Raw genomic sequence first — 26,533 nt, 5'->3', positions numbered from 1 at the left:
ATGTAAGCTGTCCAATAAACGCACAAAAATACCAAAAGAATCTTTATAAAAAGTAAAGAACATGCACCTCAATATTGCACTTGAGGAAATGTACTTAGATATGTTCCACCACTGCTATTAGGTATTCCTTTTTTAGTCATGAACCTGCAATTTAGCCTGTGTTAGAATACCAAAATGTATTTTAGTATACAGTACTGTGGGTAAATAACTTACTCAAATAGGGAGGTGTTTAAGTTGTTGTACTTGGAGGATTCGGGGTTTAGGATGCTGACCATGTAATCACTAATCCCCCGGTTTGAGTTCAGCCGTGGACCTTTGTTGCAACCCTCCTCTCTCTCCTCTCATTTCATGTCAGCTCCCTGTTGTTCTCCACGACAAAAAGGCAAAAAACATTCATTTTTCTTTTGTATTTTTGTAGTATTTGTTTGCCACTTTTTCAAATATTTGACTAACAGCATAAAAAGCGTGTAAGTAGAGCATGTACTGTATATATACACAGTTTGTTGGCAATGCTAACAAATCGGGGTTGAGTGGAAGGTGTGACACCGACGCAGCCGAGTTATGTCACCCTGCATGCAGCGGCACCAGAGTCGTGTTCAGTGCCATATGTTCTACCACAAAACACACATTAAACATTAAAGTAGGTCATAGGTAACAATATGGTATCACTTTGGCTAATGTGCTGTAAATTAAACATCCAAGTCGGGAGGGATTCAGAGATATTCCCCGGGCAATGACATCATCTCTTCCTGTCTCCGCTGCCAGCCCCCCCTGACCTTGTACGGTGCAGTGCGTGTTGTAAGTGAATACTCCCTCTAAATGGAGCGTCAAACAATCATAATGGGACTCCGTGGTTTGACGTAGGCGATATCTCAGTCGATACCTGTTGCAGAAACGGTGTCATACTTCCGAGCAGGGCAGAGCGTGTGAAGCAGGCATTTTATCGTAAATCCCTCTGCTATAAGATGTCGTGCCGGCAATGTGGTTCATATTTACGATTCATGGCTCATGGTCGAACAATTTGATTGGGCTTATGAAGTCTAATTCCCCAGCAATCTAGGCTAAGTCTTTGCATAACACAAACTAGTCTCACAAACACTGACGGACAAAGTACACAAAGAGCTCCAAAACCACCACAGACTTCAAACACAGACTTTCTGGATGATGTAAATGATATTAAAGAAGGCTGTGAATGGTTTGATACTTGGTGAAAAAATATGTTTATTTCAATCAATGTCTTCCTTTTTCATTTCTGTTGTCTCCTCTTGTGCTTGATCATAAACTCTCTGTCTTCTGTTGTATGGTCACAGACAGAGGGGAAAGCCCAGCTGCCAATTTCCTCAATGTGTGCAACATTTCTCTGTTAAGCATCAAAGTGGCGTGCGTTTTTAACAATTCAAGAAGCCAAGGAGATTATAGGCTCAAGAGCAAGATGGTTTTGCCACCTCCAGATTAATGTAGCTTACTTTTTGTAGCAAGGATTCACAAATTTTGTAGACAGGGATCCCAAACAGGCTAGCTTAGCTCATACACTGTATATAAAGATATGTATACAGTAGGGCTGTCAAAGTTAACGTGATAATAATGCGTCAATGCAAATTTGTTTTAACGCCAATATTTTCTTTCACGCATTAACACAATCAATCTTTCAGAGGTTGTAGCGGGTTCAGTTTTAAAGCTAGAGTGAAGGTACTGGCATCATATGGAACTAGAAAACCAAATACTAGTTGGTTGCGAAGGAGGTTAAATAACGCTTCAAACTCCAAATATTGGCATGGCCATTTTCAAAGTGGTCCCTTGACATCTGACCTCAAGATATGTGAATGAAAATGGGTTCTATGGTTACCCACGAGTCTCCCCTTTACAGACATGCCCACTTTATGATAATCACATGCAGTTTGGGGCAAGTCATAGTCAAGTCAGCACACTGACACACTGACAGCTGTTGTTGCCTGTTGAGCTTGAGTTTTCCATGTTACGATTTGAGCATATTTTTTATGCTAAATGCAGTACCTGTGAGGGTTTCTGGACAATATTTGTCATTGTTTTATGTGGTTAATTGATTTCCGATATAAATATAAACATACATTTGCATAAAGCAGCATATATGCCCACTCCCATGTTGATAAAAGTACTAAATACTTGATAACTCTCCCTTTAAGGTACATTTTGAACAGATTAAAAAATGTGCGATTCATTTGAGATTAACTATGGACAATCATGAAATTATATATAGAAACCACGCCCGTAGCTGCCAGTAGCTACTCACAGGCCACCGATTGGTCCGATCACTGGCTTGTCGGACACAAACTTATTACTTGAAACCTGCCAAGATGGATTTTCTTGTGTGCAAGGGAAGCAACAATGGGCAAAAGCATGAAACAATGAAGTAATAAATCAATAGAGAATGATATTTAACAGCAACTGTTTTCAGATGTTGAAAATGTAGTGTTGCAAAGGTGCATATTATAGCTGCTTGAATTACTAAAATAAAAAACAAGTGAATTATGCTGTAGAAGTGAGTTTTTTGAGAGGCTTCTATTGATGTTTTTTTACTGTGAATCTGTGCCTTTGGAATCCATCGTAACAGCTGTGAATCCAAACTGATCACAGCTTCGTCCTCCGCGAAAGAGCAACATACACACATTTCAGAGCCACCTTTTCAGTCTACCAGGACTGGATATTTGATACGCAAAAGATAGTTTCAGGGGAGTGTTCCTTTAAGAGTCACTGGGAATCCCTATCATTACACCGACAGAGAAAACATGATTGAATTAAACAGCGATGGAGGTAGAACACCACGGACATTTCCCACAGTGCAGTGAGGTCATGGTTTTGGCTTGAGTCTGCTGGGACCTCCCCAGATAATGGAGCGCCATCTCTGAACACATGATGAAAAGACAAGTTCTCCACCGGCTCGTCTGTTCTACAAACTCCAGATAAAATGTGGAGCGCATTTATAGAGGCGGCCAATTAGACCCCAACGAGCAACGACTGCTACAGAAGAGTTTAAATGCTTTAATGAAGTGCCAACAGCTGGTATTGAGCTTGGTAGATATTTCCATCCTGTGTGGTGAAATGTATCAAATCTAGAGCAATCCACGTTGAACTGTGTTGTAGAGATTGCATAAATCTCTAGTTTAGTTTTGGCCAGTATCACAAAACGTGATGAGAAAAACTGTCTCCGATTTTGTCATGTCCGGCAAATGTTTTATATTTCTATCACTCTTGTAAAGAAAACATTTTAAATATTTTGAAGTCCTTCAAAACCACAATAAACACTGAAACTAGAGCATATTTTGGCTGTGTTTTTTTTCTCAGATTTTCAATAGTTTTTATATATATACTGTATATATTCAAAGTAAATATTGAAACTTTCCATTTTGGTGAATCCAGGGTTCAAAAACCTTGTTGTAAGTACAGCTATTATGTACATTGATATCATAAGTTTACACTAATGCCAACTAATCCTAACAGTACTGTATTTTGGCTGGTTGTATACCAGAAATTAACATATTGCATTATTACATATAACAACACAAGACATCTGTCAAGGAATCTAAATTGACCTCCTACATCCGACACCTTCCACAAGTTTCAAATTAAAAGCTTAACAAGAAAAGAAAACGTACAGTACATAAAACTATATTAAATTCATTTTTTTTCCAATAACTTGAAGATTAGGCTAAATAAATAATGCTTTGCTTATGATGAGAGTTTAGTTTAGTTTAGTTTTAACAGCTAGCACCTCGGCATTGTCCAAAGCTGCTCCAGGCACTGTGGATTTTTGACAAGTTGTGGGACTTTTTCTCTCCCCCGTAAGAAAATCATCTGCCGCTCTGACTTTGATTCTCACAAACACACTCAATAAAATCTATTTGAAGACAAATGATATCACTGGTACAGGAGATGTAATGTAAAAAAAACATTCTCCAGTCTAAAATATGTTATTCTATTTTTAATGTTATTTTATTTTTAGTCTTATCTGGCAACCCCCAGAACCACTGCCACAAACTACAGCCTCTAAAATGACAAATGATCATAAAGTTGAATCAACAAAAACTGAACATTATGACCTTCATGAAGATAAGATTTATTGCAGGACTGTATGAGTTTCAGCTCAGTGCATCTAATAAACCGGCTATGAGTTTTAGCTGGGTGCATCTAATAAACTGGCTGCTGATTGTATATTTCCAGTATAAAGGAACAACACACTCAAAATAGGATTGTAGTTTAGTATAAAGTATGTAGTTGGGACACAGCTCAAGTCCAGTATGTTTGAACCGTGACTGTAACTGTTTGTAAATGTGATTTTTCAATCCATCCAACAAAGTAAAAAAAACTACTGAAGTGTCTCCAGGAAACCAAACGATAAAAGCAAATAATAGCTAAGCATCTCCATGGCCAGTGTTGCCCATCAGAATCACCCCAAAAACAACTTCCCTGAGTATACGTGTAACACTGTACTTCAGACTCAAGTTTCCAGCCAGTGAAGGCATTCACCATCGATGATTAATGGCACGGCCGACCAGACTGCTCAGATAGTCTATAAAAAGATTACAGTAACTTTATTAGTTTTATTTTCCCTCTATTTGCCTCTAAGAAACATTAGCGCTGCTCATAGTTTCAGCATTTAGGTCACAGCTCCAGCTGCCAAAATGTCTCAACTCAGTATTTATATCACGGCTGCCTGATTGTGCCTGATGCTATGTATGGTCAGGAGGAGAGGACGTATTGCAGGTACCCGCCACAAGCAGAGCTCATGAATTCTGCTGCCAAAGGCTTGAGTGGCAGCCCGGTCCAATTGTCTCATGTCTTTCTCTCGCTTTTCTTCTCTCTCTCTCTCTCTCGCTCTGCAAGGTGATTACATTCTCCTGTTGCATTTTGGATGTGATTCAAAGCTCAGACACTTTACAGTCATAGCTGTGGCATGCGCTGGCAACACACACACACACTCGCTGAACACACACAGCTCTGCACAGCACAGACATCCATGTGTGCAGAAGACAAGTGAGTTTCAGGTTTATGTTCTCAATCTCATGTAGTCCAAAGCTCAGGTTATCAGACGGGAAAGAGATAATTGTAATTGCTGCATTAAGTCATCTGACAAGCTATGAATCTGGTCTGGTGAGCATGAATTTAACCCCGTTTTTAATGACATCATCAGTTACATGACTGCCTTTGCTCATTGGCACTTTGGGTAACTTTCTCAAGTAACAGCATAATCATCTCTCTTCATTCACCTCATGATCAATAAGTCACTTTCTCTAATATTTGTGAAGCCATTTTCTCTCTTTTTCAACATTTCCTTTCACGTTGTTGGCGGGTGCTTCAGAAAACCCGAGACAACACATCCCTGTCTGCTCTGCATGGGACTGTAATTACAGTGTTTGCAGTGGTGTAGTCATTGCACAGGTCAGTGGTGTTGCTCTCTCACACACACAAACACAGCTACATCCTTTCAGTGTAACACTGTCTGACTCAAACACACAGATACTAAAGTTATGAGGCCTGTAAAAGGGGCATCCCCCCCAAATAAAGTCCGGACTTCTGAGACTTTTAAAAACATTCCCATTTAAGTGACTTTTATTGTAATTCAGTTAGTCTATTATGTAAAGTAATACTTATCTATTTCACTCGATTAAACAAATCTACTTACACTGCAGCCTGAATTGTGCGTGCAAATGTAAAAAACCCTGCAAAAAGTCATTGTGTGAGGCCAGGGGAACGGTTTTGAAAGAAATGACAACACATGTCAAACATGGACAAGCTGCATCAAAAAAGAGCAACAGCAGTCGAGAGTCAGAGTCAGTAGGATGATAAAGTACCCTGTAACAGGACAGTTGCTCAATGCCACAAAACAGAATAACCACAATATGTCATGAGCTTCACGCAGTTGATATGTATAGCATCGAAATGGAGTATCTCCTGATTGAAGTGCTTTTGTTTAATTCACAACATTAAGCATGTGTTTACTGCGAACGAAAAGTGACACCGAGGGGTCGTTGAGCATGTGTTAAGTGTGTAGGAAAAGGTGCCGCAGAGGGGTATGACAAAGCGTCAGTATGTGACAAGTTGGATGAGAACATGTTGGATAACACCAAAGAAAACCCACAATATATTCTGTCAACTGTTCGGGTTATAATACGGTTAAGAAATTCTGCTAAATAATGTAGTAAAATGTCACAAAAAGCATTGTAGTTCAGTCCTTTTGTGGGTCGTTCTGTCAGATCACATGCTATAAGAGGTATCTTAGAGTTGCAGTTTAGTGCGTTAAATGCAGATGTGATGAGCAGCTAATGCAGCCTCATGATCAGAAGTGTTTTATTCTTATCCCCACATTGCTGTATAATTTAAGAAGCAGTTACTAAACCTATGAACTCTTGACAGAATAAAACATCACTGTAAAGATTAAGGATACAAGTAAAATGTTCAAGTTATGTTTCATGACGCTATCGTGTTCTTCACTATATCACACTTGCACACATATTCCCACAGCACATTTCTTTTTCAATAAGTGGCGAATACATTCCTTTTGTGCGAACATATTTCAGCTGCCTCCTGTTGTTTACGAAAGCCTCTTTCTTCAATATGTTCCTATCAAAAGTAAAGTCTTATTTGTATCTTTCTCACAGTAGTTAAGACAACAATAAAACAGGAATCGAAACAGGTTTCAGCGCCAACTAAAATGTGTCGGCCGTTGTGCATAAATGATGCATGTGCTGTGTGTGAGTAATGTGTTCAATCTCGGCTCAGTGGATACGATATGGTGAGAGACTGTGCGTCTGGGTAACGTCACCAGTGACGGACCCACGGGCCCTGCCACCTGTCCACTGCAGCGGTGGCATTTAGATGACATTAATCACGGCGATAAGAAGCTGACACTTGTAGGCCACTTGGTTAATGTACGAGTCCACAGAGTCAGCAGTTACAGTCAGAGGAGAATGAACAGTCTGTAGCACAGCAGGCCTTAGATCAGCGTGGACATATAGGATTTGGTCATGTTACAGTTCAAAGTTTAGGAGATGGTGATGCTGCAGTATTACTGAAGGTTAAATGTATGGTAACAAGCACGTAATGTCAAAACATCACAATATGTTCAGCATTTAAAGCTTCATAAGCTATGCCAACTTGAAGCTTATTTTTAAATGCCTATATGGCCATGCTCATTCCCTGCTTTATAAATATGTTACAAGACACCAGCACACTAGTAGAGTCAACACACAGGCCTCAATAAATAGTAACTGTTGCATTGCATTATGGAAAACATCATTTGGACAATCGGTCTTCTCTGTTAAAGGAGCAAAATTATGGAACTGTCTACCAACTGGATTGAAAATGCAACACAATATGAATGTTTCTAATAGAGGTATTAAATCATGGCTAAAAGAAAAAACAACATTGTTCCCACACCTAATACCCCTGTAGACACACCTGCATTTTGTATCTTGTGTATGTTTTTGTGGACGTATGTTCATGTATGTATGTATGTATAACTCTTTTTTTTTTTTAAAGCCTCCTGTGTTGTTTCGCTACAAACACTAAGCACAGTGCATTTAGTCCTTGTTCATAAATGTATGTTACAATTACTGTGATTTCCACATCAAATCAAATCAAATAAACTAATAAACCACTGTGTAAAATGAAGCATATCTGGCAGAGGGGCTTCTGACTGCATTTAGAAAATAAAAGTCCACCCACTCTGTTAAACATGCTCTGTGCTTATCCCTATATTGCACTTAGCTTTACGCTTGCCGGTCTATGTGATGATGATGAAGTGATTCCAGGCACTAAAATTATTGGAGGAAGGGTACGTTGCAAAAAACAAGAACAAACTTTTTAGTTACATGCAAATTACGAGCTGCGGGTTGGTCTTAGGTCTGTACTAATGATAGTCAGTACAGTCTTAGGTCTCTTTATGCCAGGCCTATTCAATTACTTTTTTAGAAGTGCCAGATTTGAAAAAAACGGGTTTGGTTTGTCCGTTCTGGGCTACTGTAGAAACAAGGCAGAGCAACATGGCGGACTCTGTGAAGAGGACCTGCTCCCTACGTAGATATGAAGAGTTCATTCTAAGATAAACAATTCTTATTTTCAGGTGATTATACACTAATGAAAACATAGTTTTGAATATTATCTTCCATTTCTGCTAATAGATCCCTCGAAATGTTACACAATGTTAATTCTACTGTTCTTGTAGGTTCTGTCAATGTTTCGTCACTCTGCTGTTAACATAAGTCAAGCAGCAGGTCATCAATCACGATGGAAGTGGGGGTCTTCATTGGACTGGCCAGCGTCCATCTGTGTCCCTCTGCTAATGAAACAATATCAATCTATTCCTGCTGGGACCTCAGACATACATTTTTCATCTCCCCTCTTTCATAAAGTGCACTCACCCTGCATTTTCTCCGCTCTCAAACCTGCATGGGACCCCTACTTGTTTGCATTATTGTATAGAGTTAAAGTCCTTATTGTCAAATTAGTTATTGCAAACAAAACTGGACTTACGTGTTCATTCATCAGCGTGTTCGTAACCTGTCATCTTGCAGCTTGATGGGCCTCTCTGACGTCTTCATGATATTTCACCTTCCTTGTTGTTCATACTCTGTTAAAAACAAAAAAAAAGATTGATATGAGAATCATGAATCATTTTTTTACTAGACTTTCCAGTATGAGTAATACCTGGCTATCAGATGTCAGAGTCTGCCTCCTTATGCCTGTAAAACGACGCGTTTGAGGGCAATTTCCTGTAGCTGGTACAATTATGTTCTCACTGCTCATGAGCTGCACCACAGGTCACTTGGAACAGGACCAAGAGCTGTGTTTTCAGGTGGTGTGGACACAGATTGATTGGCATGTTTAGCACCTGACCGAATGAAGAGAGCCGAGGGAGAAACTAATAATTTCAAACATGCCTGGTGTGAACATGTCTTTAGACACAAGCACACACACTGCATGATCTCACAACACACAAACTCGCTGACTGTGCGCTGTCATTACACACCTAAACAAAGTCATTGAATTGCACTGGTCCTCATCGTCACATCACCACACTCATCATCGTCTCTTAGACTGTGACCAATCACAGAGCAACTGCAGAAACCTTCATGAGACGCTTGACGGATGTGAACTGCATCGGCAGAAGTCGCGTCGGGTTTTCAGCGCACACATTCACGAGTGTAAAACGCTATCTGATCAGGCAAGAAGATAGATGAGCCTGCCGTCTAATTGGCCCCCTCTGATGATGTCAGCAGGAGAATGAGATGATTTCCGCGTCTAAATTGCCTCCATCTGGTTGCCTCGGTGCTGATGTCGTGGTGATGACAGAGATGGACTCATCATCGGGGTCCTCGGCTGGGTGATCCTCGCTAAAGGGGGAGCTGAATGACCTCACATTGCATGTTGCTGGGATGTTGCATTTCAATTAGTTGGTGCTTCATGCCTGCTTTAGTCCTGACCCATGCATGACTCTGGATGGATTACAGTCCTGGCACCGGCTGTATCTCGGCTATATAAACGTCTGCCACTGAATCTGGTGAAACAGGGAGAAGGGCAGGAGGTTAAAAAGTGAAAGCTAAGGAAGAAGGGAGAAAAGTAAAGCAATATGTGACAGACTTGTGTTTGAGTTAAGCATTCGAGGAGAGTCACTCCAAAGATGATTCAGATGATTTAGTAAAAGGTGTCATTTAACTAATGCTAAAATGTTAGAGGTTTGGTCCTTTAGCCACCTGTATCTCATGAATCTCATGAATTTCGTACTATGTTTTATGCACTAAAGTTCTACCTGGAAAAGAGGTTTTCTCCCACTTAAAGTGAATTATTTTTGTTAAACTACATGTCTATTTTACCAAGCCTGGAAGATATATTTTATTAAAATGTCATTCAACTATAGAGCTCAAGATTATAATGATGCAATAGTCTTTTGAGGAAATTTAGCCATTAGATCAACAAGCAAAAGAGACCATCTTAATTTGCAACCAGAAAAGTGCATTTAGTAGAGTGCAGAATTCCACCAGGTGTGTCTGCAACGACCATAATGTAATGTTTGATTGAATGAATACAAACCATGATTGCCCCCTGTTTAGACCCCTAGTGTGTCACATTTTTCAATCGCACGTCTCACCAGCAGATACGCTCTCATTTTAATCGTGCAGCTCTCTGCACTGGCTCCGTACAGCCGCTTCCTCTGAACAGAAACCGTCAGTCCTGCTGTGTGTTTAGTTCCGTTAGTGTGTGTTTCCAATATCAGTGATTCTGCGTGCTGACTGGTGTGCGACTTTTGTCTATGACGGTAAGAGATGATCCATTATAAAATCAGGCACCAGGATTCACTGGGTGTCAGTTTAGCTTTATATCACATAAGAAGATCAAGAAGATCATGAAATGTTCTGCAAGAGGCCCTAAAATCAGTTTAGTAATTACAGTATTTATAAAAATCATCATTGAAGCGGCGCCTCTGCATGTGTAAACATACTTAAGTTTGCACATGTGATGTGTTTTATGAATATGTGAGGGTTTACATTATGTGTGTGTGTCTGTGGGCGTCTGGTAAGAAGTGAAGTATTGACGTCATCATTCCTCTTACATCAATCTGCCTGAAGAAAGTGCGATACGAAACATCTGACAGTGAGTGACACACACACTTCTTCGTTCACTTATGCAAAAAAATGTAGCAGGAAATAAGATTGTCTCGTCGTTTTCATGTCCCGGTATCTGATATCCTATCTGTGACATCACAGACAAAGCAGCCTCTGAGTTATGCTGAGTTCACAGCCTCGCCGCAGAGCATGTGTGACTTTGACATTCCTGCACAATCACACTCTGAATCTCACTTTTGGTGAGCTCAATTATTCACAGGCGACACAAGACACTGCTGCTGATCCACACTCACAAAGTGCTCTGATCCTCTCACTCTGCACTGCATGACCTCCTGACCCAGCTTTGTGCTGTATCCCTCATATCATTCAGTCCCTTTTTTCCCCTTTGCTGCACACTGATGGATGGCCCCCGCTGTATGCTGCAGTACTGCAGTGTTTATGTAAGGCGCTGGACTTGTGGTGTTGTTTCAAACCTCTAGGGAAGCAAAGCCTCCCCCCTCCCAGCCGATGGTCTTTATGAGTCATGGGAAGGGGCCTGCGAGTAACGGGCGACATCGTACCGCATAACTCATCTGATGTCACACTCCTCAGCTGCATTGTGTGATATAAAACGTGTGCGATTATGTGTACATACACTATTGGTGTATTCACCTTCGTGTGTATGTAAGTGTGTGAAAACAAGAGGAGAGAACACTTGTGGGGATTGTAAGTGTTCCCATGCTAACATGATGTAACTCTACCTCAATGACTTAATTAAGCCACTTAAGCAAATGCTTACTGTCTTCGGTTTAAATGGTCTGCCAAATGTGGGATCACTACTAACTGACGCATGTCCCCAATTTCTTTTGTCTAGCTTTTCCCCTGTTTTCTCCTAAATCCAGTCACTGCCAGCACATCTTTGTCAGTCCCCGTCATTGCGGACCCATCTGTTGTCCTGGGCAGGAGGTAAGCTATAACGTGCCTCCTCTGATACACATGAGCCTCAAGCATAAGGGAGCGTAACGCATGCAGAGATTATCAGAATGAGATGCCCTGTAGTGCTGAACAAGCATCCTGATAACTACTACAAGGACAAACTTCACTCTTCCCCCGCTGCTAGAAATTGAAGCAGCTCTCTGTTGGGGGGTGAGTGCTTTATTGCTAGCTGGAGAGTGTTCATCAGGATGCATACCTCCACCAGTGCTACGCTATGCAACTGTTGAAATATGCGTTAAACAGTCCAACACTGCCTCGTCACTCACATTGCAAACAGCTGCTAATGAAGCGGTGGGGAATCAGCTCACTCCCTCTGCACTGGCAGAGAGACGTGAATCAGCGCTGACAGGTGCAGAATACCAAATAATCATACAAAGACTCCAGAATTATTGTATTTCAGGGCAAACTAATAAACTACATTCAAATCCAAACTGCAGTGTATATCGATTTGTGAAAACGGTCTGTGCAGCAGCTCACTATACATCCATGGGTTTACAAAGTTGACTTCAATAGGCTCCAACTACAGGCCAGTGTTTATTATACATGCAACAGGACACACTATCCAAGATCCGATTGGATTACTTAGTGTAGATCCAGGGTCAGTTCAATGTAATACATTATTGACATAGTTAATGTATGATGAGTAATCAGCCTGGTTTCAAATCAGTTCCAAACCATTTCACTATTGCAAAAAAAAAAAAATCTTGACGAAACAATGGGCCTCATGCAAGAACCACTCGTCCAAACAGATTCATTCTTAAGTGCCTTGTACGAGTGATTTAGGAGAACTTGCCGCATTAACCAATTATTCCCGTAGTTTGGTGACGTAACACTATGGTCAATTATATAATATGGTCAATTAGGCCGCATGCTGACTAACAATTCCTAATGTTGTGCATTTACAAGGAGACAAATAATTCCCATGATGGGTCCCATCATGCACCTGACTACATCCAACTGTGCAGGCAAAGATCAATTATTTCCATGAGGGATGCACCCACTGACATCGGGCCGATACTGACTCAAATAGCTTGATCTGGTATCAGTGACAATGGGGGCCAATCTATTCAATTCTGTGTTTATATACTATACTATTATACTATATATTTATAGAGACTTTTGAGTTTTTACATTACCTGAAGGCCACCGTAGTTCTCCGACATGCTTGGAAATGGAGCAGAGGGGTATTCAGTTGGTTGCAATCTACAACCTTAACACAAGATGCCACTAAATCCTTCACACTGGTCCTTTAATTAAACACTGGTATCGGATCGGTACTTGGTATCGGCCGATACCCAAAGCCCAGGTACCGGTATCGGTATCAGGACTGAAAAAGTCAGATCGGTGCATCCCTGATTTCCACGGTTCTTGTTTTTAAGGGGTGAGTGTATGGGTGGGCACGGGGAATGTGGACTTGTCGTGATATTTGCAGATGTAATTCTTTGGCACAGATCAGTAGTAAAAGTCGATCCTACCCAGACCTTTAGCCTGATATTCACCAGCGCTCCGGCCATCTTATCAAGTCAAACAAGTGCACGTCTGAGTGTGCACGTCTGTCTGTTATTCTGTCTGTCTGGGTCACGCCTTTTCTGTCTCCCTCTCTTTCTCTGCCTTTACCTCCCTTTTCCTCTCCATCGCTTGCTTTCTCTCCCTCTGTCACCCAGAGGGGTAAATTACCAGTCTGGTAGGAGGGGGTGAGCAGTCCTCCAGTACACACACGCCCATATATAGGCAGCAGACGTTAGGTAAACGCTAGGTAGACGTTAGGTAAACTAAAAACAGGCACTACTCAGTCGGCTACTTTATTTGTAACACCGATACGCTTCTCTGAGCTGGCAGAGATGAGGGCACTGCAGGTTGTGTGGATGTGGGAAGTGGACAGCAGGTGGATGAGAGAGGCTGTGTGTGTTTATAAGTGTATGAATCACACTATTTACACACATTACCACACCGATGGCCATATTCAGAATAACACCGTAACTTTGTTTAAAGAATTTTTGGCTATAGAACCTGCAGTCCTGTGCCCATTTTTTGTTGAGTGGTATTTTTATTATTATTCCTGTGGACAGCTGGCCAGATGCAGACAACATGACGTCATGTCTACATGTTTCCACTGTAACTAAAGCACAATAGAATTTGATAGGAAGAATAATAACAATAATAATCCATTTAAACATTCTTTTCGAAGTAAAAACCATAGGAGGCAGAAATCCTTTATAGAACAAGCAGAAATCAATTCTTCCTCTTCAGATGTTTGTGTGTATTCTCACATTTCTTAATGTCCAGACACATCAACCCGACATCAAAGAACTATCGGCAACGAAGGCCGACTGTCGCCTTACGTTGCCTTTGTCTTGGCCGACAAGTTGCACTCGAACACACCGTATGCTCACACCTAAAGCAAAGAGTATAGAATCAAAACGACGAAACTCTGGGTTTTTTTTTTGACAACAGCTGCTGGCGCCATTTTGGACTGAAAACGTTTATTATATTAATAATATTTTATTGTTCAACACAGACCATTTTGGTAGAATATGACAATAGAATAGAAATAATTTTGTTTTACTTTTGTACGGCACTTTTTAGCCGGACGTTTTACTGGCGTCCGGTAGTCGCTTTCAGTCCAAAATGGCGGAAGGAACGAACAATCGACTTTCACTCCTTGGTAATAAATGTTTTTTGACTACAGCCAATGGCCAACTACCATGTACCTTCTGTTCCTGCGTGAGATGAAATAACTCTTCACACCAGCAGGTCACGGTGGTCTGTCTTTGTCATTCAAAAAGGGATACCGGAAGACCGAGGACTGCGGTTATACAAGCCGTTGTTATGATACGCATAGACATAAATATGTCTATGATGATACGTACATGAAACAAAGCAGCATCAGCCAACCATTTTCACACCACTCTTCTGTTTGTTACCTCTTGACTTTACTCGTTAGCTTGCTTTCCTCACCTCCGTTTCTCTTCTCGTGCACTGATTTGACTCACCAACGGGCTTCGCTGCAGATTCAACATGCTGAGTCGGCTGAAAAGCCTTCGACGCGGGCAGACTAAAGCCGACGATGCGGGACACACCGCAAAAACTAGGCCGATAGACACTCACGCCTACCGTCGGCTTGGTGTGTCAGGGCCTTAACACTTGCTATGCCATCACTGCCGCTGTACTGTAACTCAACTAAATGCATGAAGGCTAGACAAAGAACGTTTTATGCCTAATGTTCATTTTGGAGGTTATGTATTGAAAGCTGAAATATGTTTTTGGTTCGTCACTGTTTCCAACATTGTGCTGTATAATAAAAAAGACCACTGTGGCTTTGTTTTGGTCATTGCTCTGTTTTTTGTGCACGACACGTTTGATTTTCAGGATATGAACGGCTGGCTGTTAGAAAGTCAGCTGACGTCTTCATCATTTTCCTATCCTCGTATAATCATAACTCGGGGTCGGGGGACGCACAAGCGCATCCCAGCATGCATCTGAAAGGATGTAGGATGATGCACGGCACTCAAAAGGTCACATTTATAGTTTTGCAGTCTCGATTTCACCAGACTTGTATGCTTCTAGATATCAGGTACATTAACGTCGGGGAAAACGTGCAAATGTTTGTTAATGCTAATGTTTCTTTCTGTTTAAATGTGCAGGTGTGAGTGTAATTATGGCAGCATGAAGGATATAACTGTAGAGGAAATTTGTACGCCAATAAAAAGGTGTGATTTTCTTATTGTACAAACTACCTCTGCAACATGCAACATGCTGGTTCCTCTTACCACTTCCACTGTTAAAGGCTTGTCGGAACTCTTGGCTATCACACTGAGGCAATGATTTGAGATTTCACTTCCCTTGCAAGGAGTCTAGACTTCACACCTTATTAATGACCACAAGACTAAAAAATGTATATGGCACGGAGCATATAGTTTTCATTTTTCCCTTCATTCTTGTTACCCCAGTATTATTTCACTGCATAACTATGTAGTTCCATCAAAGCTAAACACAAAGCATACCGGGTCTGAAAACAGAGCAATAAAACTACACTTTAAGACCAATTATGGGTGCTCAGGTAGCACTGCCTCTCTCCTTCTTTCTCTCTAACACACACACACGCAAATGTACATACACAGCGAGGCAGTGCAAGCACACACTCAAGCAGAAACACAAATATACAATACAATCCTTTTCTAATTGCAGCACTAACAGCCCTAAGAGAGCCAAAGGTTTCTACATGATCACATCTCAGAACCATTTGCAGACTGCTGCAACTCACTTCGGCCTCCGCTGCTGGTCCAGTCAGTCACTTGCGATGAGCTATTTATCATTTCATGCTAGAATCTCATGGCTGAGGCAGCCAGAAGCTCTGTTTGATTTACCCAGATGGCCAAGAGTCACGGTGTCTTAGCAGGGCTGCAGGTGAACAGGATTTACATTATATAAAGCAAATATGCTTGCTTTATGGAAACGTATGTATATATTTATGATTGGAAATCAATAAACAACACAAAACAATGATAAATATTGTCCAGAAACCCTCACAAGTACTGCATTTAGCATTAAAAATATGCTCAAATCATAACATGGCAAACTGCAGCCCAACAGGCAACAACAGCTGTCAGTGTGTCAGTGTGCTGACTTGACTATGACTTGCCCCAAACTGCATGTGATTATCATAAAGTGGGCATGTCTGTAAAGGGGAGACTCGTGGGTACCCATAGAACCCATTTTCATTCACATATCTTGAGGTGAGAGGTCAAGGGACCCCTTTGAACATGGCCATGCCACTTCGCAACAAGCAGTGCACATTTCATTTGATTTTTTTCACATAAATATGTTATTTGAAAGAATATACAGTAGAAGTACTTATAATGTTGTAACCTTTTTTTGTTCTGTTATTATTTTGTATACATATTACTGGAAGATGCTTTTAAAAATAGTGGTAATTATGTTTGGCATGACACTAAAACTAAACTAAACTGAACTAAATCATGCGTGTAGGCAACGCACACATCTCTTTAAAAGGTACAGAGTGTAGGATTCAGTGGCATCTAGTGGTGTGTTTGCACTCCTCCACTTCCAAGACTGCGATAACGTGAACCGCCAAGTGCAAAACCGTGGTAAAACACTACTTTAGGAGCAATGGAAGTCAGACGGCGGCTGGCGGTACAACTGTTTCACACTCTGCAGCTGTTTCAGAGGCGTGTCAGAGAACAACAGAGACCTTCAGGTAATGTAAAAACGTGAACGACTCTCTCTAGAGCCAGTGTTTGGTTTGTCCGTTCTGGGGCTACTGTAGAAACTCGGCAGAGCAACATGGCGGACTCCGTGAAGAGGACCCGCTCCCTATGTAGATATGAAGGGCTCATTCTAAGCCAACAAAAACACCTCTTAGTTTCAGGTGATTATACACTAATGAAAACATAGTTATGAATATTATACTCCATTTCCGACGATAGATCCCCTGAAATGTTACACACTGTTCCTTTAAGCTACATTTCATAAATGGATAGCAAAGATTCATGATCTGTGCCTTAATGAGTCACTGTAGTTTGCATTTCTCCTCCACTTGACAAACATGACACTGTTTTGAAATCTATAAGGAACTCCTGGCACAGTTTCTTTTTCTTTTTGAGGTGTCTGGAGAGAGAGAAAACTAAAGCAGGGATCCTTAATTTTTACAATTCACACTCTTACCTCTCGTACATGTTCCCTCTCTCTCTTTCTGTGTGTGTACCTCTCTCTCTCTCTCTCTCTCTGTCGCTCTCTCAGACCCCCACCCACCCTTCATACTCCCTCTTTTTGGCAGTAGAGAACCAAATAAATGCAGCCCAACAGTCATTGGGGGTTAGAACAACCCATTTGGTTTAATGAGGTGATCCAGTTTTTTCTCTCCCTCTCCCCTACTCTATCTTTCTCTGTGTGATTCTTAACCAATTACACACTGTCCTGTCTTGCACCCTGTCCCCTTTTTTCTCTGATCTCACTCATTTTCCCTCCTTCTTTCTTAAGGCCCTGTTGAGCCCTGATAAAAACCTGGACCTTGGGAGAGGAAAGGGACATTTGGGAGCGAGATGGCGAGAGGGATGGTGGCCACGTACCTACATGGCGTCTTCCTCCTGGCTCTGTGGAAGCCCTCACTGCAAGGAGGTGGGTTCCCTTTTACTGCATGTGTGCGGCGCTCAGCAGTGCAGCACCTGTGGATCAGGTGTCACATTAAGTTTATGTAGCAGTGTTCGCAGAAGAGATGCATGAATCAAGTTCCTGTTTTCTTTAATGGTAGTTTAGTGCATTTTCTGAGATTTTAGAGATTTTGTGAGCTGCAGCAACTGATGATGACGATGATAATGAGGCTGTTTAGGATTATTGACGATGATGATGATAAAGATTACCTACTTTTGATTTTTTCCTAGAATGCACACTGCAAGAAATTTGCAAAAATTCTGCCAAAGAGTTGAACCTATTTCAGTGTGGTCTGAAGAGAAGTGACAATATGTTTTGCTGTATTCTAATTGATTATCACTGACATCATCATTATCACTCCTGCAGTCAGTTTTTATCTTGTCTTGTGTGAATGTGTTTGTAATCTCTGATTGTGGAGAATATTGGACTGATCTTGTGTTGGACATACTTTCCTTTCCTGCAGCCAAATGTTTTCAAGAGTACTGCCAACTCCTCACAGAGTGGAGTGCCTTTTTTTCTTAGTAATAAACCAAACTTTTTGGCTTTGTTGAATGATTTTAAAACCTTGTTGCTGTAACTTCCCAAAGAAAAAAAGATGTCCAGATAGCAACATAGTGTTTGTCTGGATGAACTTTGAAAGCATTTTAGTATGTTAACATGTTAAATAGTACATTAACACAGTATATTAACATTGCTTGGTCTCTGTGACTTCACAAAGCTCAGGTGTATTTGTCATCTCAGCTCTTCCTCCTCTTCAGGCGTGACGTCAGGACCACAAGGTTATAGTTAAATCTCTCATCACCTTTAATAAAGTGCTGCATCTGACTTTTAATGGACATTATAAAAAGAACTTAATGATAATCGTGTGCTCCAGATCTTATCCATCTCATTGTCTTGTCTGTTTAAGCTGAGTTGGCTGATGAAAAGAGATTCATCTCATCATCTTCTCGTTAGAGGTTTCAAAAGCTGCTCTGTAATTTGAATTCGTACCAGGTCAGCCTGAACCACTACACATTTAGAAGAGAGTAAGGAGACATGACATTAGGTGTTTAGTTTCTGTGGTTTGGTTTTACTGAAGCGGAATGGATGAGTATTTGTACTTTAGTCTCTATATTTTTGAACAAATCATAAGTAAACTAAAAACCTCTTAGCACAGAATATTCGTGGTAGATTTAAATGTAAAGTGCCTTTATTAGATAGGAGCGGGATGACATGAGCAACGGTCGCCGGCTGGACTCACACAGGGAACATTGTGATTCCATACACAGACTTTTTCTGATTCTTTATAACATATTCACTTGCTCATTTTAAATGTATCCTGAAATCAACAGTAAAACAGTGACAGGACAAGAATCAACAGCTACGCTAGCAGTTAGACAGATAAAACAAATATTGTTAGTCTTTCGGCTGCTCCCGTTAGGGGTCGCCACAGCGCACCGGTATGTATGCAGTATGCGTAGGTTTTACGCTGAATGCCCTTCCTGATGCATGTTTTGGTGGTGGGAGGAAACCGGAGAACCCGATGGAGAACATGCAAACTCAAACCCAGGACCTTCTTTGCTGTGAGGAGAAAGCACTAAACGCCGCGTCACGGTGCACCCCGGACAGATGAACCAAATAATTGGACAAATTTAGATTTTTACCTGACGGTGGCGCTAGATGAAAAGTCAGGGAAACACTAAAGTTAACTTTAACCATGAATGTCTGTGACAAATTTCGTGCCGATCCATCTTGTAGATGTTGAGATATATCGCTAGACAGATGAAAGTTTTAGCGTGGGTTTTCTCCGGGTTTTCTTCCTCCCACAGTCCAAAGACATGCAGGTTAGGTTAATTGTTGACTCTACTGTAAATTGCCCGTAGGTGTGAATGTGAGCGTGAATGGTTGTCTGTCTCTATGTGTCAGCCCTGTGATAGTCTGGCGACCTGTCCAGGGTGTAACCCGCCTTTGCCCAATGTCAGCTGGGATCGGCTCCAGCCCCCCTTGCGACCCGACAGATAATGGATGGATGGATGAAAGTTTTGACCTGCTGGTGGCGCTACAAGAAAAGTCAGGGGATCACTAATGTCTGTACAAAATTTCATAGCAAACCGGCACAATAGAGTTGAGATATTTCAGTCTACACCAGAGCAGTGGGCCGACTGACAGACTGACGTTTTCATCCCTGGAGCCACACCGCCAGAGTGGCTAAAAACAATAATAGTTACAGTATGATATCATGGACATGGAGTAATAAAATTATACAAACATTACTAATTCAATAATGAAATATTAATGTCACCATTTCCCAACAGTGAACCCTAGATAATCTCTCATTAAAAAAAAATTAAAGATAATATTTATTATTTTAATTATATATTATATATTGTTGTAATTTATTGCTGAGCCCAACAGCTGTTTTATTTCATCGCACATCTCTGGTGAATATGAGTATAGTTGTACCTGTCCAATGTTTTATTTCATTAAGGATTCCTCCCAAAACAACAAAAGCCTTTGGGGGTGAGGAGGTTTTTGTGCTGCAGTGTGCAGAACAAGTTATTTACTGCGTGCTGTTAATGTGCTGTACAAGGCATTACAGTGAGATCAGTTACTCACATTCTTTAGGATTCCCTACAGACCTCTTCTTTTCACATCTGGACTGTGGGATCTTAAAAAGCCTTTCCTTTTATAGTTGTTCGCTCTCTGTGTTTCTATTTTTGGCTATCATGATTTGTGGAACAAAACATAGGTGCAGAAAAGTGTGAGAATTATGACCAAAGATGCATGCCTTTTGGATGAAGGGGCGTTCGTTATCAGCTACAGAGAAACTCAGAGCTCAGGGTTGATAATCGCTAACACAAGCACACGTATACTGTACACACACACACAGACACACTGAACACACACTTTTCTCTGTGCTTGTGTGGCATCTGATCCAATTTGTTCAATGTGATCCTTGTTATCTACACAAATTAAATGGGTTTTATTAAGTGCTCATAAATTCCACAATTTCTGTCATCTGTTAGATGTCTACACTACAAAAACATTGTTGTGTTTGTGTGTGCGTGTGTGCGTGTGTGTGTGTGTGTGTGTGTGTGTGTGTGTGTGTGTGTGTGAAGCTGATCGTGAACAGAAAAAACGAGTTAACACTTGAAACCATTATAAAACCACACTGTCATTCTGTATCAGGTGTTTATGTACCTGCTGGTGGAGCAGCAGGCGCTGGAGCTGGCATAGGAGGTGCAGGAGCTGGAACTGGATATGGACCAGCTGGGACTGGAACTGGATATGGACCAGGTGGGACTGGAACGGGATTTGGACCAGGTGGGACTGGAACGGGATTTGGCCCTGGAGGAGCTGGGACTGGATTTCAGCCTGGTGGAGGTGCTGGTCTGGGAGGCTTTGGACCGGGAGCAGGTGGAGGTGAATGCCATTTGTGTTTTCTGTTCAATTTTATGAACATTGATTATGATGAGGACGCTACACGTGAAATGCAGGCATCAGCGTTCAGATGCAGTTGTGGTCGTGAAAAATGGTATCTGGTTTATCTTCATCTACATGCGTCTTGCGTGTTTTCAACTCACAATGTCTGATGACTGTATTCCTCAGGGGGCTACGGTGGTCAAGGACCAGGAGGAGTCGGACCAGGGGGTGTCGGACCAGGGGGTGTCGGACCAGGGGGTGTCGGACCGGGAGGAGTCGGACCAGGGGGAGTCGGACCTGGAGGCTTCAGGCCCAGCACCTTTGGCCCAGGTAGTGGTGGACTGGGAGTCGTACCTGGAGGTGTTGGGGCCGGTAAGACAAATACGGCTGGTTGGCATCTTGATTATCTGTAGAGAAAAGTCTTGCAAGATTTCCATTGTGAATTCCATACTGTTGATTTAATTGTAATGACTGCTTTCTTATTACAGGTGGAAAGCCTCCCAAAACAGGTAAGACTTTCTGTTCCGCCTGCTGTTAGAGCACTGATTTAAGATGATTACCAAGAAGAAAATTCTAGTTTTTAATTAGGACAAAAAGAGGCTTTTAACAGACAGTAAAGCTCAAATGTCACGATAGGAACAAACCTTCAGACCATGATGGCTCTAACCTCTGCAAATCAGATTTTTCTTGGTATCTTATTTGTTTCCAGGAGGCGGCTACGGTGGCCGTGGAGGAGTGACTGGAGGGCTTGGAGCAGGACAGGGAGCTGGAGGTGTAGGAGGAGGACTGGGACCGGGCGGAGTCGGGCCAGGTGGTTTTGGTCCTGGAGGCTATGGAACTGGGCCTGGAGGAGTTGGTCCTGGTGGTTTTGGACCGGGTGGCCAAGGCACAGGCATGGAGTTTTGTTTTTTGCCTCCTAAACATATTTAATGATAAATATTAGAGTTAGTTTTGTCTTTGTTGTGCACAAGAGCTGGTGGAAAATAAAAACAATAACTACCTTAACATTACCTACAAACATGCTACGTTTACTTGCATCGTGTGACATTCACAATAAGAGGAAGTTCTCTGCTCTGCACACATGAATCAGTGGTCAGCCCTGTACTCTAAATATTGTTCCATGTTCAATTCAATGCAGCAGGATAAGAATTGCATACATGTACCATTATTTCATTTCCTCATTACCTCAAGGTTATAAGCCATTGTTGAGGGGCCACACACACACACACAGTGATAAAGGCTAATGCATTAGGCATGGCAGGTCCCTGATAAAGGACGGAAGTCATCACGTCAGTCAGAAAGACTGATTTGCTTTGGAATTTCAGGCCTCTCTGTTTTTCATCCCCCAACCATGCGAGTTGCCTGCGCAGGATGAGGAATGTTGGTGATAATATCCAAACGATCCTCAGAGGTTAAGCCTCGGTTTTGCAGAACCCTTTGAATTCCACCCATTATGCCGGTGGGTAGAAAATGGGTCAATGTAAGCACAGGAAACAGACTCATGTGTCACACTTTCCAGTTTACCAAAAGTCTGGCCGTCTCAGCCCAACACATTTTTTCATCAACGCTACACAATAATACCCACAAAGTGTGTTTGTGTTGCATGACTGCTCCACCCTGAAGAATAAGACGCAAACACTCTGAATCACCTGAACAAGCAACGGGGAGGCATGCATTTATAAACACTGTGCTGTAATTTCAAGCAAAAAAACACAAAGCCAATAAAAGCCAAAACTGTCACATGAACACAGTGACCTAGAGCTGTGTGTAATAAAGACCTTTCACAGTGAAAAAGAAACAAATGGATTGTTTCAACCAAATGCCAGAAGTTTAATAACTTGTATTTCAACATGAAGCATCTTGTGTACCAGCTCTCTTTTAACAGGGAGTGAGCAAATTTAAGTTATAGCTTGATGCGTCAACAGTTTTTATTAGAAAGAAAGAGTCATCTTGGTCTCCCAGTGGCTTTTCTCAGTCATCTCCCCACACAGGCTTCAGTTTCCTCTGTGCCGTCTTGTAATTGTTACTGACCCATCTACAGCCAAACCCTTTAAGAGATTTAGTTCTAAAATCAAACATGCACACTTCAAAGAAATGTTCAAAACCTTTCCGGAGAACAAGTTAATCCTTGTGAGGTTTCTCTCGGGCAGCCATCATATATGTATGACATTACAAAAGGGTGGAGTCGCACAGGGACACACTGGATTCATTAATGCATGATGTAGTGTATTGTAGTCACTAGAGCAAGTATAGGAAGTACTAAGTACTTTTATCTGCTTATCAGGCCTCGGGGCAGGAGGTTTGGGTGGAGGAGTGCTCGGAGCAGGAGGCCTCGGGACTGGCAGAGGTCAGGGAGCTGGAACAGGCTACGTACCTGGAGGTCAGTGGTTTGTCTACATCTGTATCTTTACATGACACCTAATAACAGGTTTAAATACATATGTCTGTTTCTATTTCCTCTTATAAACAAGCGCATGACTGAATAAATGCATTAATAAAGCAAGGCAGGTGTTTTGCACTGTGATACAACTATAAGAATAATCGAACATGAATAAACAGAGCTGGCTCTTGCCTGTGTCACTTCTACACAACAACCGGCTGTCACAAAGCGTCTCAAATGAACCGGTCACGCTGCTCCTCTGAAACACCCAAAAATGATTCTCTTCTCGACTAGTCACACACCTTACATTTTTATATATTGCTTACCTTGAAGAATACATGTGTATTAAACAAACCTCTGTCCTGACCCAGGTGGATATGGAGGTGGTTATGGTCCAGGTGCTGGTCAATACCCAGGAACTGGTGGAACTGGTCCCAAACCTCCTAAAACAGGTGTTTGCTGTTTATTAATCAACATTACACAGTTTTAATCATTGAAATATGACTGACTTTTGTTGGGTTTTTTTACCTTATGAACAGGTTATGGGCCTGGTGGTACCGGATTTGGACCTGGTGGTGCTGGAGTTGGGCCTGGCGGTGCAGGATTTAGACCTGGTGGTGCCGGTGTTGGGCCTGGCGGTGCAGGAGTTGGACCTGGTGGCGCTGGATTTGGGCCTGGCGGTGCCGGAGTTGGGCCTGGTGGTGCTGGAGTTGGGCCTGGCGGTGCAGGTGTTTGGCCTGGCGGTGCAGGTGTTTGGCCTGGTGGTGCTGGAGTTGGGCCTGGCGGTGCCGGAGTCGGGCCTGGCGGTGCCGGAGTCGGACCTGGCGGTGCAGGAGTCGGACCTGGCGGTACAGGATTCGGGCCTGGCGGTGCAGGATTCAGGCCTGGCGGTGCAGGATTCGGACCTGCCGGTGCAGGAGTCGGACCTGGCGGTGCAGGATTCGGGCCTGGCGGTGCAGGAGTCGGACCTGGCGGTGCAGGATTCGGGCCTGGCGGTGCAGGAGTCGGACCTGGCGGTGCAGGATTCGGGCCTGGCGGTGCAGGAGTCGGACCTGGCGGTGCAGGATTCGGGCCTGGCGGTGCAGGAGTCGGACCTGGCGGTGCAGGATTTGGGCCTGGCGGTGCAGGAGTCGGACCTGGCGGTGCAGGATTTGGGCCTGGCGGTGCAGGAGTTGGACCTGGCGGTGCAGGATTTGGGCCTGGCGGTGCAGGAGTCGGTCCTGGTGGAGCTGCTGTGCCAGGAGGAGGTAGATAACATGATTTAGATCATGCTATACTGTATAGAACAATGCATACGTATTCATTTAGAACAAATTTGACATAAAAAGCACTACAGGTGAAATGCAGTTCAGTACTGTAAGCTCATACATTAATGCATATATATTGTATTTTAGGGAAAAGCTTATTTCAAGTATCAAACATACATTACCAAGTGTCCTGTAAATTGTTGGTTACTGTTAACTTTTCAAGTTACGTTAATATATTCTAAGAATTACTAGGTGAATAAAATGACTTTTTACTTCATTCCTGTTTCAGTTCCAATGCTGCCACAGACTGGCACGACTGGGGGAGGACCTGGAGGAAAGAGCGGTGGTAAAGCATCAAAACAAGTTCCAGGTAAAAAGAAGACAGTCCCTTTATTATTAAAGGATGTGCAACATAAATTCAGTTCATAGTTTATGATCAACCAGAAACACTTTAGGCAATGTTCTAAATGTGCGTATGCTGTCACACAGGAGTTGGGGTGCCTGGACTCTATCAAGGTGGATATGTACCAGGCCAAGGTATGTTGTAACACAAGAAACATATAATGAATGTATTAAACAATAGGATAATATGTCAGATAGGATTTTAACAGAATACGTTGTAACAGTAGTGTGATTTTCTTCTCATCTTCCCTGGCTAGGTTTTGGAGGCCGTGGTATTCTCCCTGGAGTGGCCACAGGATCTGGACTTGGGCCTCAGACTGGTGTGTTAATGCACTCAGTGTTAATGAATCTTGGAATATCACATCTTGGTACACATGCCTAAAAACAACAACTATTGTCTTATTCCTCCAAGGGGCCGGGGTACTCGGCCAGGGGGGTGCTGGACCAGGAGGAGCAGGCAGTAAGTGTCATTAATTCCTTATTATATTACAAGCAGATGTTGTATGCGTTACTTGAACTTTAATACTAAAAGATTAATTAACAATAACAAATATTATCCCAGGAAGCAATTGAGTATTTCACAGGATGAGCATCTCAGTAGTGTATTTCTCACCTTAGATGGCCGTGGACAGCAGTTGCCTGGGGTTTTCCGTGGTTACCCTCTCGTATCACCAAAAACAGGTACATAGGATCGAGCAATGCAGTAATCTCTATTACATGATGATAAATGTAAAGGCAGAAACATAGAAAATTACTTATTTTTCAATTACAGGGGCGGGCAAATCAAAGAATCCAGCCAAAGCGGCAGCTAAATACGGTAAAGACACACTAGCTAAGGTTTCAACCTTGTGTTCAATGTATGACGGTCACATAATAATTGAATGTGTTGCAGAAATAAGCACTATGTAATTATTAAATACTCTATATTGACATTTTTTGTAAGCTCACCTGTTAGTTTTCTTAACCAGGTGGAGCTGCAGGAGGTTCATTTGGTCAAGGAGGCGCTTTGGGGGTTGGGGCTGGAAGACTGCCAGGTGGAGCGGGAGTCACACCGGGATTAGGAGGTGGAGTTGGAACAGGTGGTGGACCTGGATTAGGAGGTGGAGTTGGAACAGGTGGTGGACCTGGATTTGGAGGTGGAGTTGGAACAGGTGGTGGACCTGGATTTGGAGGTGGAGTTGGAACAGTTGGTGGACCTGGATTTGGAGGTGGAGTTGGAGCAGGAGGTGGACCTGGAGCTGGAGCTGTACCTGGATTTGGAACAGGCAGCGGGCCTGGAGTAGCCAGCAGCATACCTGGCTTAGGTAAATCTGGAGTAGTGCACCTTTTTCAGGTCGTTTAAGGGAGCCATCAAATCA

At 42.3% G+C, this 26,533-nt stretch overlaps 2 protein-coding genes and 1 long non-coding RNA gene across 8 annotated transcripts in view; 1 reads left to right on the top strand and 2 right to left on the bottom strand.

Annotated features, from left to right (window-relative positions):
- The window catches only part of mrps17 (mitochondrial ribosomal protein S17), a 33,778-nt gene extending 12,717 nt beyond the window's left edge, over window positions 1-21,061 (bottom strand). For 2 of the 4 annotated variants that reach the window (XM_037749826.1, XM_037749825.1), the window contains exons 1-4: window positions 20,925-21,061; window positions 17,663-17,758; window positions 8,683-9,532; window positions 8,509-8,605 (exon numbers count right to left, since the gene is read on the bottom strand). The gene's annotated coding sequence lies outside the window, so the exon portion shown is untranslated. Of the gene's footprint in view, window positions 1-213; window positions 341-8,508; window positions 8,606-8,682; window positions 9,533-17,662; window positions 17,759-20,924 lie in introns of those variants that run through there. The other 2 variants (XM_037749828.1, XM_037749827.1) reach the window with 1 other exon arrangement.
- LOC119476377 (glycine-rich cell wall structural protein-like) lies at window positions 17,443-26,405 on the top strand. Of its 3 annotated transcripts, XM_037749821.1 has the most exons (13): window positions 17,443-17,711; window positions 20,913-21,146; window positions 21,333-21,518; window positions 21,635-21,655; window positions 21,856-22,038; window positions 23,431-23,526; window positions 23,898-23,978; window positions 24,066-24,773; window positions 25,063-25,143; window positions 25,263-25,310; window positions 25,433-25,495; window positions 25,588-25,635; window positions 25,794-25,928. In XM_037749821.1, exons 1-13 carry the CDS (start codon window positions 17,636-17,638, stop codon window positions 25,862-25,864), a joined length of 1,896 nt encoding a protein of 631 aa, XP_037605749.1. In that variant the 5' UTR covers window positions 17,443-17,635; the 3' UTR covers window positions 25,865-25,928. The 3 variants fall into 3 exon arrangements, with proteins under 3 accessions (XP_037605749.1, XP_037605751.1, XP_037605750.1); XM_037749823.1 differs by lacking the exons at window positions 17,443-17,711; window positions 20,913-21,146; window positions 21,333-21,518; window positions 21,635-21,655 and adding exons at window positions 25,948-25,992; window positions 26,144-26,239; window positions 26,276-26,405 and having other exon boundaries at window positions 21,905-22,038; window positions 25,794-25,856; XM_037749822.1 differs by lacking the exons at window positions 17,443-17,711; window positions 20,913-21,146; window positions 21,333-21,518; window positions 21,635-21,655 and adding exons at window positions 25,948-25,992; window positions 26,144-26,285 and having other exon boundaries at window positions 21,905-22,038; window positions 25,794-25,856.
- Window positions 25,047-26,235, bottom strand: LOC119476382. Its single transcript, XR_005204014.1, has 3 exons — window positions 26,124-26,235; window positions 25,789-25,885; window positions 25,047-25,101 (listed from the first exon to the last, which is right to left on the bottom strand). It is a non-coding gene; the product is annotated as an uncharacterized LOC119476382 (long non-coding RNA).
- Window positions 26,406-26,533: the final 128 nt, after the last annotated feature.

The sequence above is a fragment of the Sebastes umbrosus genome, chromosome 17 (assembly GCF_015220745.1).
Source record: "Sebastes umbrosus isolate fSebUmb1 chromosome 17, fSebUmb1.pri, whole genome shotgun sequence".
Classification (NCBI taxonomy): domain Eukaryota; kingdom Metazoa; phylum Chordata; class Actinopteri; order Perciformes; family Sebastidae; genus Sebastes; species Sebastes umbrosus.
Note: the sequence above shows the minus strand (reverse complement) of the source record. Positions and strands in the feature narration are given on the sequence as shown.

What these genes read in the sequence shown, in the direction of transcription:
- LOC119476377 (XM_037749821.1), top strand. Translation starts at nt 17,636, where the DNA reads ATGGCGAGAGGGATGGTGGCCACGTACCTACATGGCGTCTTCCTCCTG. An exon ending in ACCGGGTGGCCAAGGCACAG is followed by an intron (nt 22,039 to 23,430) that starts GCATGGAGTTTT and finishes TCTGCTTATCAG; the next exon opens with GCCTCGGGGCAGGAGGTTTG. An exon ending in TCCCAAACCTCCTAAAACAG is followed by an intron (nt 23,979 to 24,065) that starts GTGTTTGCTGTT and finishes CCTTATGAACAG; the next exon opens with GTTATGGGCCTGGTGGTACC.